This window comes from Alternaria alternata (genome assembly GCF_001642055.1).
Source record: "Alternaria alternata strain SRC1lrK2f unplaced genomic scaffold CC77scaffold_17, whole genome shotgun sequence".
NCBI lineage: Eukaryota > Fungi > Ascomycota > Dothideomycetes > Pleosporales > Pleosporaceae > Alternaria > Alternaria alternata.
The window spans coordinates 678,122-694,449 of NW_017306206.1; the positions used below are offsets into that span (position 1 = coordinate 678,122).

Sequence of the window (16,328 nt, forward strand, 5' to 3'; positions counted from 1 at the left end):
AGAAGCCACGCGCGTTGCCTTATCTCGCAGATCGTTTTGATATGATGAACACGACCAAATCCTTCATGTGCAAAGCTTCGGAGCTGACAGTGCCTTTATCGCCATGGTTACATTCGACGTTGTGCCTACCTGACGGGCCACAGGGACACTGACTGGACTCTCGGAGGATACAGATTTGTTTTGTTTTTTGAACGTCGCTGATGTCATTCCCAACGGCATGTCGGACTGCTGCTCATCGTGCATTGTGTTGCGTCGTACCAGACCCTTTATCAAATTCACGGTCGGCGAGCCGATGGGACGCTAAGCCTGAGTGGTCACGTCACGTGTATGACGTAGACGGCTGACTAAGAAACACGCCATACTCTTTTTGATAAGCGAGAAATGGAAGAAATGTCTTTCGCGTTTGCACCGCAGTACTCTTCCTCACCATTAAGGCCACTTGAATTCTCGATTGCAGGCTCTCGCCAATCTTTCCGCCATCGGCGCAACCTGAGTCAACCTCGCCATCCAGAAGGACACGCGTCTTGTCCCGTGTCTTTAGAGTTTGAGGCTCCCCGCTTTTGGGTAGCAAGCTGTTTCTTGAAGGTGAAGATTGGCAGGTACTCATGCCGATCCTTCGGGCATAGAAAAGCCGGGCCGATGAGAGAAAATCTCGTCCGCTCCGTCTCCTTGCTCATGTTGCGGCTCACCCTCCCTTCCCTTCAATGCAGCCTCAGACAGATTTGGCGCAAACACAGTGCGTATCATCGGTTGCACTGCCTCAACGTCCGCTTGAAATTAGCGACTACGAGGTGACATTTACTCGGATTCGCAAACACTCAGCAAAGGTACGTGAAGCAATGATTCTGATCGCCAACCCCTTTCCTCTTTCCTGATGATACCACAAATTTCAAAGCATAGTTCATCTTAGTCTTCGGACAGTGAGGAACGAATTCAGCAATGTCTTTCGCTCCTATCTGACATCAAATCTCTCCCTTGCATATTTTCATTCGTTGTGTGAACGCATTCTAACAATGAATAGACTTCCCGAACATTCCATATCGCTTGAGTCTTGTACCACAAAGTAGGTCATAGTTACTATGCAGCGCCTGGCAGAAGCTCGTTGCATGGTAAGCGACGTATCGGTTCGAGACACCTAGAGGCTAAATGCTGTGCGCGGTTTCCTACACAAAGCCGCCGACGATGTGTGTGCTACAGAACATGCTTAATGAGGCAACCGCAGTGGGGTTGTATCACTGTGATGTATGCAGGTGCCGCTGTAATCTGTCGTGAAGCCATGTCAGATGTAGCCCTATCGGTAGCTACATGCACGCTTTTACGCGCGCACACTGTCACTTTCCTTTACGAGGAAATTAAATTCGAGGAGGCAGTCAGTGCGGAGCGTTGCGGGTGAGCCGGCTGAAGAGAGGGAGGGACACCGTTGTCCCATAGCCCAAATCGTATCAATCACAGGTACCGGGCTATTGCGCGTTCGCCGGGAGCCGCGCAACGCTCAGCCTCTCCCTGCTTCGCTGCAAATCGCCGCAATGATTTGTGAGCATTATTGCCGCGGCAGAGTTTAATTCTGTTGATCGCGGGACTACACGAGAACCAAATCGATCTTGTGCACCACCGGCTGCCAGAGTCCCTGATTTTGCAGGTTTGACGGCGCTGTCGAGCCGCCCTCCGGCGTCGCGGTTGGTGGTTGGCAGCAGCGATCGTTTCCCACTTTGCAAACCCGGCATTCCCCTGACTGCAATTCAGTTTAGATTCCCACATTTCAACCCATGAGCGACAAGAATATTTCGCCGACTCGGAACACTGTCCTCCCATTGTGAGTCGCGAAAGGCGCAGGGTAACTGGAGAACCGAGCTCCATGTCTGTGACGTTAGCGTTTGACACAAATTGATAAGAAGTGCACCCGTCCCTACCCAGCCGCAAAAGAATTTTGGCCCATTGGTTTTGGAACCGCCGAAGCACCGCAACAGGATTTTACTCGTGGGATATGCTTGTGGGGCTCGCTCCTATGCGTTGGCACTCGTACTAAGCCACCAACCGGTCAGCACTCTTGCCCGCCCACACACATTCTTGTCCCGCTCGTTTCCTCCCTCCCTCTTCAACACCACACCACCAACACACGAAATCGACAATCGCCTCTGCCAACAAGCAACCCCCAGCGATTTTTCTTGCACAATTTGCTAGAAACGAACATCAAAGTCGACGACCACAAAAAAAGAGCCCTTGCTCAGGATGACAATTCGGAGCCCAGACGGAGCCCTATCCAGGTACTTACTGCCCAACGGTTTTCCCCCAACTCATGTTCTGCTTTACGCGTTTCCTTACGTTTGACTACTACGACATCCTGTGTTGCTAGATTCATGTGTTTCTTTCCTACTGTTGTTTGCTTTTTGCTCTGCCGCCATTACAGCCCACAAAAGGATGCCCAGAGGATGCCACAGGACAACCTTCCAGAGGATCTACCGCCCCGGTAATGGAATTCCACATGGCCACTTTTCTTCAGTTACCAAAACCGGATGCTTCCCTGGATCAGCCTCCTAGGATTCGAGAGACGTAGCACACTGCCCTTGCAGTGTTTGTAGAAACGACAACCACGAGGCCTCGCTGCCCCGACTTCAGAGCAATGATGTAATGCTCTCGAAACGGCGGTGAACGGACACGAGTGGATCCTCGCGCTAGTCACATGCGCTACGACGCACTATTACGAAAATGATATACGACAAAGGCATGCAACCCTGCATCGCCTCAGGACAACGTAGGCAACTCTCAGCAATGTCGTTCAATTTATGTTGTTGTTCGACTGCGCTAGGCGACAAACGACTGGTAGTATCAATGTACGCAATCCATTCCAAAGGAAGCCACTATCCTGATGAACCCGTTATGGACCAGACCGAGGAACTTCTCTGCCAAGAGGAACAATGACATGGACACCTTGACCTGGACTTCCCACCGGACGCTAATGAGACCCTTCCATGGTCTTGGAGTTGATTTGGAGACAGTTGGACTTACGAAGTACGTATTGGAGGCTATAGCTCTAGCCTATCCACATCGACCTATTGATCCGAAACTAACTTGAGTGGTGTTAAAGGAGCACAAGATGTTCTGGATGATCAGTCCCCTTCATTGTCTCTGGCTTTCCTCTGGATAATATTGGATCGAACACTGGATTACTATTCTGTCGCCTTGGGACTTCTGGATTCATCGCAACTCACCATGCAAGTGGTGTTTACTCCATAGGAACCTCGCCGTCACTTCGCCAGCCATGGACAGTACCGGTATCCTCCAGGTGCGTGCTAACCATACTTACCCTTCTGCATTAGCTGACTCAGTGCTTATAGGTCTCGCTCGGACATACTAACATGGCGTTTTCCTTTTCTGTCTTCACGAATATGTCAGGTTTGCAGTGCGAATGCATGGAGACTAACTTTTGGCGTCTAGCGACTCTTTCTTCGACTCACCACCGGAGACTGCATTCTTCATCTCAAACATCACTGAGTGGCGAAAGGAGATTCCAGCACCTGTTGTTTCCGTGCCGGACTTTCCTTTCTCTTCAGACTTCCAGGACATGCACACTTCAGACTTGTTCGAATTGAAAGATACTGCGTCTGAGTGCAGCATGGACAGCGCATACCAGAGCCAGAGTGGCGCCAGCCGGCGCGGAGCCCAAAAGCCAGAGTTACACCGCCAGGGGAGCCGGATGAGCAACCAGTTCGTTGGCAGCGATATCTACTCGCCGACCATGAGCTCCGACAACTACAGCGCATTCCCAGAGAACCTGGACATGAGCCACATGCATCAGCCAGCCACATCCGGAACATGGAATGCCACAGAGGGACCCCTCTCGTATGCTAACTATTCTACTGCTCAGGACTACACACATTACTCGACAGCGAACATGCCTCGCTTCGGGCCCGCTACCCTCAGCGACTCACCACAATGGGCTACACCCGAGACCAACTTCCAGAACAACCCATTCACATTCACATCGTGGCCTACGAACGACAACATGTTCAACACCACCCCTCAACGAAACTGGCACAGCGCCTCTTTCGATACTCCAGAACGTCCCGCTACCCTGCGCAACTCATCATCATACTCTCTTCAAGAAGAGTCACGGCGAGCGTCAGCCCAAGATGTCGGCTTCGGCGCATTTGTTGGTACCCCTACCAGCACTACTAGCGTTCATTTCCCCCAGCCAATGAACAACACTATCGAAGATGCCAAGCCTGCATCTGTAGCGCAGTCAGTTGATGATAACGAAGACACCCTTTCCCAGTCTGAGGCGGCCGAGACCAAGCTTGAAGAAGAGCGTACCAAGGTTGCACGCAGCCACCCACTCTACCAACAAACACCAGACAAGGATGGAAAGTATCACTGCCCCGAAGAGGGCAAGGCAGGATGTACACACAAGCCCACAGCCTTGAAGTGCAACTACGAGTAAGTCATTCACCCATCACGCAAATCATATCGCAACAGAAGCTGACCCCTTCAACAGCAAGTACGTGGACTCTCATCTGAAGCCGTTCCGCTGCAACAAGAAGACGTGCGTTGGCGTGCAGTTCTCTTCTACTGCATGCCTCCTCCGTCACGAGCGTGAGGCACATGGCATGCACGGTCACGGAGCCAGGCCACACCTGTGCCACTTCCGCGATTGTGAGCGTGCCGTGCCGGGTCACGGGTTCCCTCGTCGCTACAACCTCTTTGACCACATGAAGCGTGTCCACCAATATGACGGGCCCACCACAGAGCCTTCGCCGCCAGTCCAAGGACAAGCTCCTCGCAAGTCGGCGTCTCGCAAGCGCAAGGCGTCAGCCGAGGAGACTGGCGAGAAGCGCGTCAAAGTCGTCAAGCTTACTGCTGAGCAACAACGCCAGCAGCGCCGTGAGGCCCTCACCAAGGAGTTCTTGAGCAAGAAGCAACACATCATTGATGTCTTGACTAATCTCAGCACTCCCAGTGATCTTGGGGACGACATTCAGCTCACAAAGGAGGTTGTTGGTCTTCACGACATCTGCACTCAGTACCGGGATGTCTTCGGCGGCTGAATGAAGCACACGTGTCTGGTAGACTTCGTCTGCTGATACAGCCGCAAGCAGGTTTGTCATCACACAGCCGGACCCCTACCCTTGTTTTTGCAATACATATACACACATCGCGTTTGATTTTCTGCGTTCTCCGAACCCGGATGGATTCCCGCGTGCCAGCGGATGAAGGACCATGACTTGCCACAAGTCTCGGATGGATGCCTCTTGCCCTGGTTGGCCACAACTCCGGAAACAGACCCAGGATACAGAGCCAAGGACATGTCCCAGCCGTGGACTGGATGCCGCAGGATCGCTAGTCGACTCTTAGAGCGACAGCAACCCCGTTGAGGGGAGATGGACTAAGGTCATACTCATTGCAATATGGTTGGCATGAGTTGGTTGATGTATCAGATTGATCTATTGTTAACGGAGGAGTGTAATTAGTGAAGCTGTATTTCTTTGGATATGGAGTTTTATTTGGATACGAAGAAGGATGACCATGGAGAGAGGTCGGTCTTGTATCGCCACCATTACCCGCCGCGCGGACGTTGGTGGCTGAAGGGGGACGTTGTTTTTGTACATAGTATTGTTACTCATGCTGTTCTTGTTATACGCTCATATCTCAAAATCAATGTGCATAATTGCTTGCCAATGTGGTGATAGTGACAACGCGCATGCGGTCTCCTTCACAGAGGGCTTCGAGGATGTTCGGCATACTTCGGCAACCCCTCTATGCTTCCAAATACCTTCTTCCAAGATAGGACCGATCGCGTCAACTCCCAAAAGTAGGAAGCAATCACCGACGTTTTGAACGGCGCCCCACCGCAGTTGGGTTTTCGTCCGTAAGACGTAGTGGGCGGGACAAGCCGAGGTTCTGTGGCAGGTGGCAGCCCCCCAACCACCCAAGCCCAGAGCCAACGATCGGGTCTCCATCAGGGTCTTATTTCGTAAGCCGCAAACTGTCAGCCAAAAACGTGCAAGGCCAGACCAGTGCCTCTCGAGTAAGCAGAAAAAAACGATCAACGGAGCTCCGTGTTTTGTCAGTGCAGGTCTAAGATCACATGTCATGATTCGATTGGGAGGGGCGACAAGCACAGCCCCACGTATCGCGACGAACTTCAGGCCTGTTTTGCGACACAACTTAAAGCACCGAAGCTTGACCACCACTTTTGCACCTGTCTGTTACTCGATTTCTACACGTTCCTACACACCTAGTACCGGAAAGAAGTTTGACCACGTAACAAAAGAAAGAACAGGAAGAAAGGCGCTTTACACAACCATGGCTTCCGCTACCAGCTTCTTCGACTTCAAGCCTAAGGACAGTACGTTTACTAATCACACCACCTCTTCTGATGCACTTCAGCCGCTAACAACTCACAGAGAAGGGCTCTCCCTACGACCTCAACAAGCTCAACGGCAAAGTCGTCCTCGTCGTAAACACCGCCTCGAAATGCGGCTTCACACCCCAGTTCGAGGGTCTGGAGAAGCTATACAAGGAGGTCAAGGGCAAATATCCCAACGACTTTGAGATTATCGGCTTTCCATGCAACCAGTTTGGTGGCCAGGACCCAGGCTCCAACGATGAGATCCAGGAGTTCTGCCAGATTAACTACGGCGTTAGCTTCCCAGTCCTTGGAAAGATTGATGTAAGTACGAGTAGAACCCTCTCACACCACATTGTCTTGATATATATACGAACTATTCCCCATACGATGACTGAACACTGGCTAATCCTTCCCTCTACCAACAGGTCAATGGCGCACAGGCAGACCCCGCATTCGAATGGCTTAAGAACGAGAAGCCCGGCCTCATGGGCCTCAAGCGCGTAAAGTGGAACTTTGAGAAGTTCCTCGTCGGCCGTGACGGAAAGGTCAAGGGCAGGTGGGCAAGCACCAAGAAGCCTGAGGACCTCAAGGCGGAAATCGAGAAGGAGCTGGGCGGCAAATAAATGTTGAGCGCGAGTTTGGAATGATTGCGCATTGACGCAGGTCCTGTGAGCGCCGGGATACATGATGGAGTATTGATACCACTTGCATTGAATGGAATTAATGGCATTATCCATGAAGTGGCTGTGCATGGTTATGGCCTGGTGAATACCATGAGACAGAAGGAGGTGACATGCTAATGACAACGAGGGTTATATATACCCCTCGAGTATGTATCCCGCATCGTAACAGCCCCAGCAGTACAGATGTACCAAGCTTTAACCTCACGCAAAATACATGCATAAGTGGTTTTAATGTCTGCCCACACATCATTCAGACCTCGAGGCTCTACAAAAAGTACAGGATTCTGCTTGCTTGTCACTTCCATCCGCTCCTTGACCTTGTCATCCAAAGAGCTGGCGAGTATCGACATGTGCGCTGGAGCTGGCATCGATCTTACTTCCGATAAAGAGAACGAGAGCAAAAACATGTCCCAGTTTCATGGACAATACCGAGCAAAAGATGTTTGGACAGGACAATGTTATAGAGAAAACTCGTAACGGAGAGTGGTGGTGATAATTGTCATCATCGTCAGTATACGCATGACAACAAAGGTCGATAGATGAAGTGCAGGACGGAACAAAATGTAAAGCAAATGTTTTATGATTCTCTAACAACAACTGTAATATGATTTTCTCGCCTTTTTCTACGTACAAAAGCTGTGATAAGCCCAAGAGGGCAACAAGGAATGTGAGAAATTGAATGCCACTTCTTCAGGACAGCCGACGAAGCCCTCCGCACTGCAGCCAGGGTAACCCGTCTTACGTCATGTCCTCCATACGACTTTTCACTGCCCATGTCGAAGTGTGAAGTCTCGGATTCATACGCATGGCGGTATACGGCCGCGTGTTGGCACGAGTGCATGAGCGATGGCGCCTGGAGGATAAGTGCCGTGTTGGGCTGCAGTACGGACTGGATCCAATATTGATATCGGTGCTAACGCACTGGCAGTCGCCTTCTTTGGTTCTACCAACGGAGCGCACTGTAGATTGGACGGCTCCCGGCGAAGCATCTTGCCCCAGTGGGTGGAAGAGAGGCTCGTAGCCAAAACGTGGAAAGAAACCAGTAGGAGTAGTTCCCATGGTATCAGGAGACAAGAGATCAGTCGTATCCGTTATTACCAGTGCCTATCTGGCTGGCAAAAGCCGTAGAAACGCTACGAGCATCGTCATCCTCGAAGCCACCAAGCCCACGTGGCAGACCACGACCAGCGCCGAAGCCAGTTCCAACATTCGGGCCCTGGCGGGTGTTCTCTACGTAGCGGTTGAGGCGGTCAGACTGGCTGAGTGAAGTAGGCTTGTTGTAGTCGTTCAAGCTTAAACCAGACAGGCTGATACCGCCCGGTGCATCGCTGCGAGTATCGGTAAGCTCACTGGCGGCGATTGACTCACCAGCAACGCTTTGAGGTGCGCCGTTCTTGCCCTTGCCATTTGGACGACCAGGAAGAGGCCAAGACTCCTGGAAATTGGAAAACATCGGAGGATAGTTGGACGGGACACCAACACCACCGAGGGCAGAAGAGTGGACTGAAGAGACGTCGTCTGGGATGTAGCCGACAATGGATCCGTTGTCGTTGTACTCCTGGCGAGGCTTGTTGCCGTTGAAGCCAGCCTGGCGACCAGATGTCATAGCGTTGGCATGCTGGTAGGCCATCTGGTAACGCTGAGGTCCACGGTAGGTCTGCTTTGGGCGGCTGAACTGCAGAAGCGAGACCTGCAAGTTGGTCAAAGGACCCTCAACAAGGCAGTTGCGCTCCTTGAAATGGAGAAGAAGGTAATGCCACAAGGGGTGTTTCGAGAGAACCTTGGGGTTACCCAGGATGACAAGACCATACTTGGCACGGGTCAAGGCAACGTTGAGACGGCGAGGATCGCTCAAGAAACCAATACCCTGGTGGTCGTTGGAACGAACGCAAGACAAGATGATAAAGTCCTTTTCACGGCCCTGGAAAGCATCGACGGAGGCAACCTCAACTTCCTTGTAGTTCTCTTTCTTGAAGCTACCCGTTGCCTGCATAGAACTGACAACGTAACTGCGCTGACCTTCATATGGGGTAATGATACCGATATCGCCAGGCTGTACACCAGCCTTGAAGAAGCGAGTGACGATCTTCTCGACGTTCTGGGCCTCGGTACGGTTGAGGTAGGATGTACCGGACGCTGAAATCTCCTCTGCGCCGAGGTTGGACCAGAACATCATTGGGCTGTCAACGACAGGCCAGGGGAAGTCGACGTCGCGACGGATGCGTTCCTGCATTGTGACGCCGTTCTGGAGAGAACCTTCGTAGAACATGTTTGAAGGAAATTCCGAGAGACAGGGGTGCATACGGTACTGAACCTGAAGGCGGATGGGTGAGCATCCCAAAATGACCAGACGCTCAAATAGGGACTGGTTGAGACCAGCTGTTGCGGCCTTCTTGTTCATGATGACGGGACCAAGTTGCTGGTGATCACCAACAAGTACGACCTGCTTGCATCCGAGAACTAAGGGGATCATACACTCTGGCTCAGCTGACTGAGTCGATTCGTCAATGAGGACAGTGCGGAACTTCATCTTGGAAAGGCGAGGATCTCCGGCACCAACACAAGTACAGCAGATGACATCGGCTGCGTTTAGAATCTCACGCTCGGCTGCACGAGTGAGCTGCTTGAACTTCTTCTCGTCCTGACTTGACAATTCGCCGACATCGCTCTTGAGCTGGTTCAACTTGTTGAGCTCAACGTTGGTGTCGTTCATGCGGACTTGCTCGTGAAGGGAGAGGAAGCCAACTGGAGATTCGACATCCTCCCTAGATTTAGCGGTGACACGAACGGTCTTCAACCCAGTAAGATGAATACGTTCACACAGCTGGTCAACAGCAACGTTAGAGGGCGCGCAAACTAAGACTTGACTGCCGCTGATCTTGCAGAGATGGTAAATAATGGTGGCTGAAGTGACAGTCTTTCCGGTACCTGGAGGACCCTGGATCAAGCTAAGTGGCTTTTGAAGGACGCTCTTCACGGCGTTGATCTGACTAGCGTTCAATTCAGGGAGGCCCGGTACGCTGAACTTGCGGGGAATCTGAATCTTCATGGGTGCAGCAGCAACCTCATGGCCGAGAAGACGGTGGAAGATGTAACCTGATACGCTCATCTCGTCGATGGCAAAAGTCTTCATGGCGTGTTGCATGCGGTCGAATGAGGTAGCCTTCCAGACGTAATCGGCGCTGAAGTTGTGTGTGCATTCGGTAGGAACAGACTTGTGATCGCCCTTGGTGCGCAGCTCAATTGTCACCTCATCGGACTGGTTGTTGGGAATCTTGATGACATAACCAACACCCTCCCAGTGTGGGCGGAGTTCTCCAGTGTAGCGTAGTCGCATTTCGTCGCCGACTGCGAGTTTGACGTCGCCCAACTCAAGCTTGGGGAGGATGAAGCTAGCGGTATGCTTGTTGTTCAGGGCCATATCCCAGCGAACCACAAGATTATCCTGCGATTGTGACTCCTTCAACTTGCGGTCGTAGTCGGCCTCGATCTTAACCAGGGGACCAAAGACGTTCTGGTATTGGAAAGCGTCATCGTATCGGAGCAAGACCTTGGCAATAACCTCCTCTTGACCAGCGCCCTTTTCAAGATCGGCAATGGTGGCATTTGCGTTGTCCTTCCACAACTCTTCAAGTTTGGCAATGGTCTGGGGGCTAAGGTGGCGGGCGCGGAGTTGCTCCTGGTCAGTTGGGGCAGGTACAAGCCAGGGAAGGAAGGAGCGGTCTTCGATCAGCGGCTGCCAACGCGAGGTATCCCAGTTCATGTCTTTTTGGGAAGGCATAGCAGCGCATGGCTGACGGCACAGCAGAACAACGACGGTGTCTGATTTGGCGGGGATGAAACCGAGGAGAAATACGTTCTTGGTACCGCAATTATAGCATTCGAGCGTCGTGTCGCCGAGCGAAGAGGCGGGGTGGAGCTGGACTTCCTTGTGACGGGCGCGAACGAGATGGTTGATGATGTGCGACGACGAAGAGTTGCCACGAGCGCTGCAGAACCACTTGCTGCATGCGAGACACTTGACGACGCTGCCGGCATTGTGAATACCACAGTATGCGCCTACCCAGGAAATTAGCATGTCTCCCATATCCACCCAGACCGTGTTTACGTACAAGCATGTGCTGGTAGTTCGACCTCAGCATCCTCCGCCCGCATAGCAGACTGGCCATTGCGCCCACCCACCGGCATACTGGCCATGCTCTCCAGATCGTCTTCATCGTACTCCTCGTCGTCATCCGCGCGTCGTCTACGAGAAAGACCGCCGCGGGAAAGGTCGCCGTCTAGGATGCCCTCGTCTACGTCGCCGGCATTGATGGTGGCGGCGGAGTCGGACACCAGGTGGTTGCCCATGTGCGTAAAGGCGCCCTCCATAGTGAAGGCTCGCGCCGGAGGCTCTTTGGTTGATTCGAAATTCGTGGGGTTGAGATTGGAGTTTCGAGGGCAGTTGCTGCCGGAGGTGTTCAGATCGGGGTGTAAACAAGTCTCGTGCTCACACCATTTCCAGCCGGGATCTTTGGTGGTTGCGCTTGGCGTGTTTGCGCGCGAAAGTGGTTGGTGTGGCGGAGAAGATTGTGTCTCAAGGTTACAGCAATTCAGCGGGGGTCGGAATATCGGAGCACACGGCTTAGCGCACTTTCACCTGACGCAGTCGCGACTTCCTCCACAAAACACTCACTCCACGTCAAACAAACGAATCTCATTCGAATCCCGCTTTGCCCTCCTGTCCTTTGTGGTTCCGGAACACCACCATGCCCAAACTCTGTGGCAATGGCAGCCTCTCTATCCAACCTCATAACGAATCTCGAAACTCAGTTGTCGTACCGCCTGCAGCAGAGCCGCATTTGTGGATCGTCTACCCTAGTGCCAACGTCTTTTCGTTGAGGATAGTTGAAAGTATACTTTCCTCATACACGTTACCGCAAGCATCTTCGAGCCACAAGACCCTGACCAAACATCTCCCGGAGTCTCTTTCAGAACGGAACGCTATTAGGTATATCAACAGCCGCAGCTTCTGAAGCTTGCACACTACCAAACCCCTAAAACGCTTTCCTCACACCAACAACATGCACTCGCATGTGCGGTAATCAAACACAACCGTCACTCGGAAATCTGCGAACTTTGCCAAACTACGTATTTACCCTAGTCGAGCAGAGAAGGATAGATTGTCCCGTCGAGGATATTCACATCATCCGAAGAATATGCTGAACTTATAAATCGCTGGATAATCTATCAAGAGCACTCGATTCGATGATATCATTCGGGAAGTCAGCCCGCATGTTAGCGATAAGTCATTGGCGAAGGTTTTTGATATCTAACCCCCACGCCTGTGGATCCAGCTACAGCAATCAATGTACCGGCATATGTTGATATATCCAATTCTCCATTTATCAAGGCTGGGTTTTTGCCGACGCGATACTATAACAAAACGCCGAGCACTATCGCCGGAGAGCATCCGAATGCCCCACAGTACCCGCTGGCATTGTTGTTGCAGCCGCTGCAACCACACGGGCAGCGCGTCGGTCCCAGGAAACAACGAGGCAACGTGCCGCACGGGACTGGCCGAATGATCGATCAACGCTTGTGTATTTTATGCGGGGCGCGCTTGTGACAAGACGTCCATGCATTGTCCACCGCTGCAATCGCCTTCAAAATAGTCCGCGCATACTGTACCAGCCAGCCTATGACATAGTTCTGGGAGTGGTCGCGTTTTGATCAAACTGAAAGCCGCGAACTAAAAACCTCGATAACATGGCAGTCCTTCTGGTAGGCAGGGAGACGAGATCACGAGATCTTACGGTCTGCACCCCTTCAAGGTCGGAAATCCCAGAAGTAAAGGACTGTGGTATCTATGCCCAAAAGGCATCAAGTGGGTGTACCTCCACAGGTTTTGGGCATGAGAACATCGCGGTATGACGTCGTATGGCTACGTGTACGTCTCTTGGTCCACTGGAGCTCGCCTCGTAACTTCTATGGAGAAAAGATTCTCGACTACACAACTTATGATGCCAAAGAAGTGAAGCAAGATGATCGGCTGAAATGTTCCTATAGCACTTAGACGCATCAAATGCCAAGCTATGCAACTGGCTCCGAACAGTCGCTCTAGAAAAATTCTGTTACTGTAGTCCAACGAGCTCATCCTTGAGGGTGTCGATCGCTACTTAAGCCGCGGGAATAAAGCATTGTAGGTTGGTTTGTACTCTTTTCGCGGCACTTGCGGCTATAGTGGTAACGCGATATGCCGACTATATCGACGCATCTTAGTAAGCTTTTCCGAGATTCTGGCTCACTGACTTGATAGACATTGAATCATGAAGAATATCAGTTCATGCTGCGCATCAACTCGGTTCAGGTCATCCGATCACCATTGCATTGAATGTATCGCATGTATGCAAGCCTACTACTAGTCAGCAGCTCATGTGGTCCGCTCGTCTCGCATTCTACACATGGTCGAAAACTCGAAGCGACGAATAACACTATCAAAATTGAGGCTTGCATACGCTTGCCCGTGCATATACGGTCTGACTCCGACTCTATCAGACGACAGTTTCCTGCACTTGGTCATGCAGGACGCCGCATTTGCAAGATGAGCACCTCACCGGAAGACCCCAAAGCTGACATACAGTCGGCTATCCGTTCATGCGCAACCCCACAAGAAGTACCACGTTGCTCAGCATCCGATCCACAGCAAGTTCGCATGGTCACTGCATGCCAACTGCCTAGCCGTGGGACCCTGTTTTGTGACGAGTTTAATAATGGAGTCTTTATCAGCCGCCATTTGCGCCTGCGGAGAATCATCGGCAAACCCGTTATACAAGGGAAGAAGTATGCAGCCTCATCACACCGCGACCTGATGTTCAGTCGGAGAACGGCGCCACGTGCGGAAGAAACTATATGCACGTTTGCAGCCTCACATTCTATAACGTAGTGGGTACCTTGTCCCTAATACCGAGTCGAGCGCGCTTATCCTACAAATGACAGAGTGTTACCAAATTCATGAAATCCTTACATAGAAGTTTTCACGCCCCACAGAAGCGAGGCGCCCCCATACCAGCGCCCTGACGCTTTTGTGGCCGAGGAGCTCAGCTTACAATCATCTTCACCGATAAACGACAGTGATACACTCCGATATGAATCAGCTTGCCGAACTTTCTCTTATGCAACGAACCTCTGCTTTCAGCCTCGTGCATGCTGCAACCTCCGCTCCGTACGTGTGACATGACATGCAAATAGCCATAGATAGTGCAATCGGCCCTACTCCATGGCGTACAGCATCGTAAACGCAAGGCACACCACCACGTTCCGCTGCTAAGTCACTTCTGCCATCACATGCATACTCCTTCACTCAAGAAGAGCCTCGGATAAGCATCCGAGCAAATAGACTTTCGTTAATCGCGCATTTCATCCTTCTCAGCTCCGCACCTGTCTGTCCTCACAGGGCAGTCGTACATGAACACGTACGTACAAGGAGGTCGGCCCCGCAATCCTTTCCAGGATTTTCTCAGGCGATCAGATTCGTAGCTCATGAACAGATGAGCCATTCATGTGGTCAGGAAGAGACATCACTCGCGATGTCTCGCATATGTTCTGCATACCTCGCATCCCACAACATCTCCGATGCCCAATGTTGTCCTCATGCCCAAAGTATTATGCCCGAAACGCTGTGAGCGCAACCTTCTTCTTACCCACTACATGCGTGTCTTGCGTGCAGCTACGCGCGGGCGCGAAAGAAAGCCAAGTTACCAGCAAAGACACATACATTTGGCAAAGGCGCGAAAGCAAACGCTCGGACACTACGTATTGCGTGCATGCTGTGTAACATACATACAGGGATAGAACGGAGGTAGCTGCGTGGCATGACTCGGTACATATACAAGGCAAAGCTGCACTGCTCCGTAGTAATTCCACACCGATAGTGATAGGTCAAGAAATGGGAAGGTGAGATGGAAGGAGTGGAAGGATTAGGCAGAGAGCACAGCCGCAAAAGACCAGAGTTCGCGTCACACAGCACAGCCGCAGAATTATTGGCTGTGATTGATGCATTGATACGTATATATACGGCTGTGTAACGTTACTACGGTGATCGGATCGTGCCGTGAGGTTCCGTCTTGGATTTGCTTTTTGGCTTACCAGCCTCAACCGTCATTCCATGACGAAATTGCCCATTTTCCAGATGCGCATCTATAACATGTCAGTAAAGTCCTATCTATGAGTAATCCCAGTCTATCGGCACATCTCCGTCTCCAATCTCCCCTGTTGCCTCACTTCTCTGAGCAATGACCAAAAGCCCAGTCCAGCCCATCCGCATCTCCCGCAAGACCGGGTAGTGGCTTCTGCTCTGCGGGGAACAACCAGCCCACGCTTCCGCTGCCCGTCAGAACCTCGCATCGGGCGCGCGCCTTGTTTCCCAACCAAATTGCCCTACCCGTCCGTTCGCTGCAAATAGAGCCAGCGAGCGCCCGTTCCGTTGACGCCACAGCGGTCCAGATCGACACAGGCTTTGCTCCTTTACTTTTTTCTTGCAGACTAGAGAATTTCTCCGCACGTTAGTATCGTTAACTCTACGTAGATGAAGTCACGACATCATGATTGTTTGAAACACACAAGGTGCGGAGTAAGTGCATAAGCAATATGTGGAGTGTGGGGTTAGGCGGCCGAGGTAGGAGAGAGCATGTGTTGGCAGGAGTCGAGTGATCATTCTGCGAGCTAAACACTGCAAGTGCGGAGAGTAAGGAGGTTAGAACGGAAGCTAGCCACGTCAACGTGGCAGGCAGGTTTAGCTAAAATATCATGTCAAATTACCATGTTACTGTGCCATGCGTGCGGCGTTGCGGCTCCGAGGAAATGGTTCGAGGCAGCGTAGCGCATGCTCTCGAGGCAAAGATCGTGAACGGCAGCGTCGATCGGGCTGCAAGGCAAGCCGCTTCAACCCATCGCCCCTTTCCGTCAGTATCCTCTCCTGAGATCAGGAAAAGTTTTCACCACCGTGGCTAAAGCATAGAAGCATCGAGAATGTGTATGTGTGGAAATTTGACTTCCAAATTCGCGCAATCGTAGCGCCGAAGTCGTATGGTATCATTTCTAAATAGTTGTTGAGTGGTATCTTCCTGATAATTAACCTAGGTATCCCACGCCATGCCATGCCCATAACCCACACCAAGCCAAAGAGGTGAGTATTGGCCAATGCACACCCCTCTCTCCTTGCAAGACTAGCATGCAAGCCGGGCCGGCCCACGTATAGAATTGAAGAGAAAAAAGTTGCACCAAACCATGTCCTGCATTGAAGCGAAATTGATCGTCCT

The 16,328-nt window shown here is 51.7% G+C and overlaps 3 protein-coding genes across 3 annotated transcripts; all 3 read left to right on the top strand.

The window, feature by feature from the left end:
* Positions 1-3,259: 3,259 nt before the first annotated feature.
* Positions 3,260-5,503, top strand: CC77DRAFT_1074732 (hypothetical protein; the record flags this gene model as incomplete). The annotated part of the gene is made up of 4 exons (XM_018529214.1): positions 3,260-3,283; positions 3,336-3,400; positions 3,436-4,434; positions 4,493-5,503. 4 exons carry the CDS (start codon positions 3,260-3,262, stop codon positions 5,040-5,042), a joined length of 1,638 nt encoding a protein of 545 aa, XP_018383408.1. The 3' UTR covers positions 5,043-5,503.
* Positions 5,504-5,730: 227 nt separating this feature from the next.
* Positions 5,731-7,045, top strand: CC77DRAFT_1022859 (thioredoxin-like protein). The gene is made up of 3 exons (XM_018525558.1): positions 5,731-6,343; positions 6,402-6,667; positions 6,772-7,045. The coding sequence occupies exons 1-3, from the start codon at positions 6,088-6,090 to the stop codon at positions 6,967-6,969; spliced, it is 720 nt and encodes a 239-aa protein (XP_018383409.1). The 5' UTR covers positions 5,731-6,087; the 3' UTR covers positions 6,970-7,045.
* A 5,732-nt stretch (positions 7,046-12,777) lies between these two features.
* Positions 12,778-13,954, top strand: CC77DRAFT_1011214 (hypothetical protein; the record flags this gene model as incomplete). The annotated part of the gene is made up of 3 exons (XM_018523696.1): positions 12,778-12,936; positions 13,152-13,210; positions 13,441-13,954. The coding sequence occupies 3 exons, from the start codon at positions 12,778-12,780 to the stop codon at positions 13,952-13,954; spliced, it is 732 nt and encodes a 243-aa protein (XP_018383410.1).
* Positions 13,955-16,328: the final 2,374 nt, after the last annotated feature.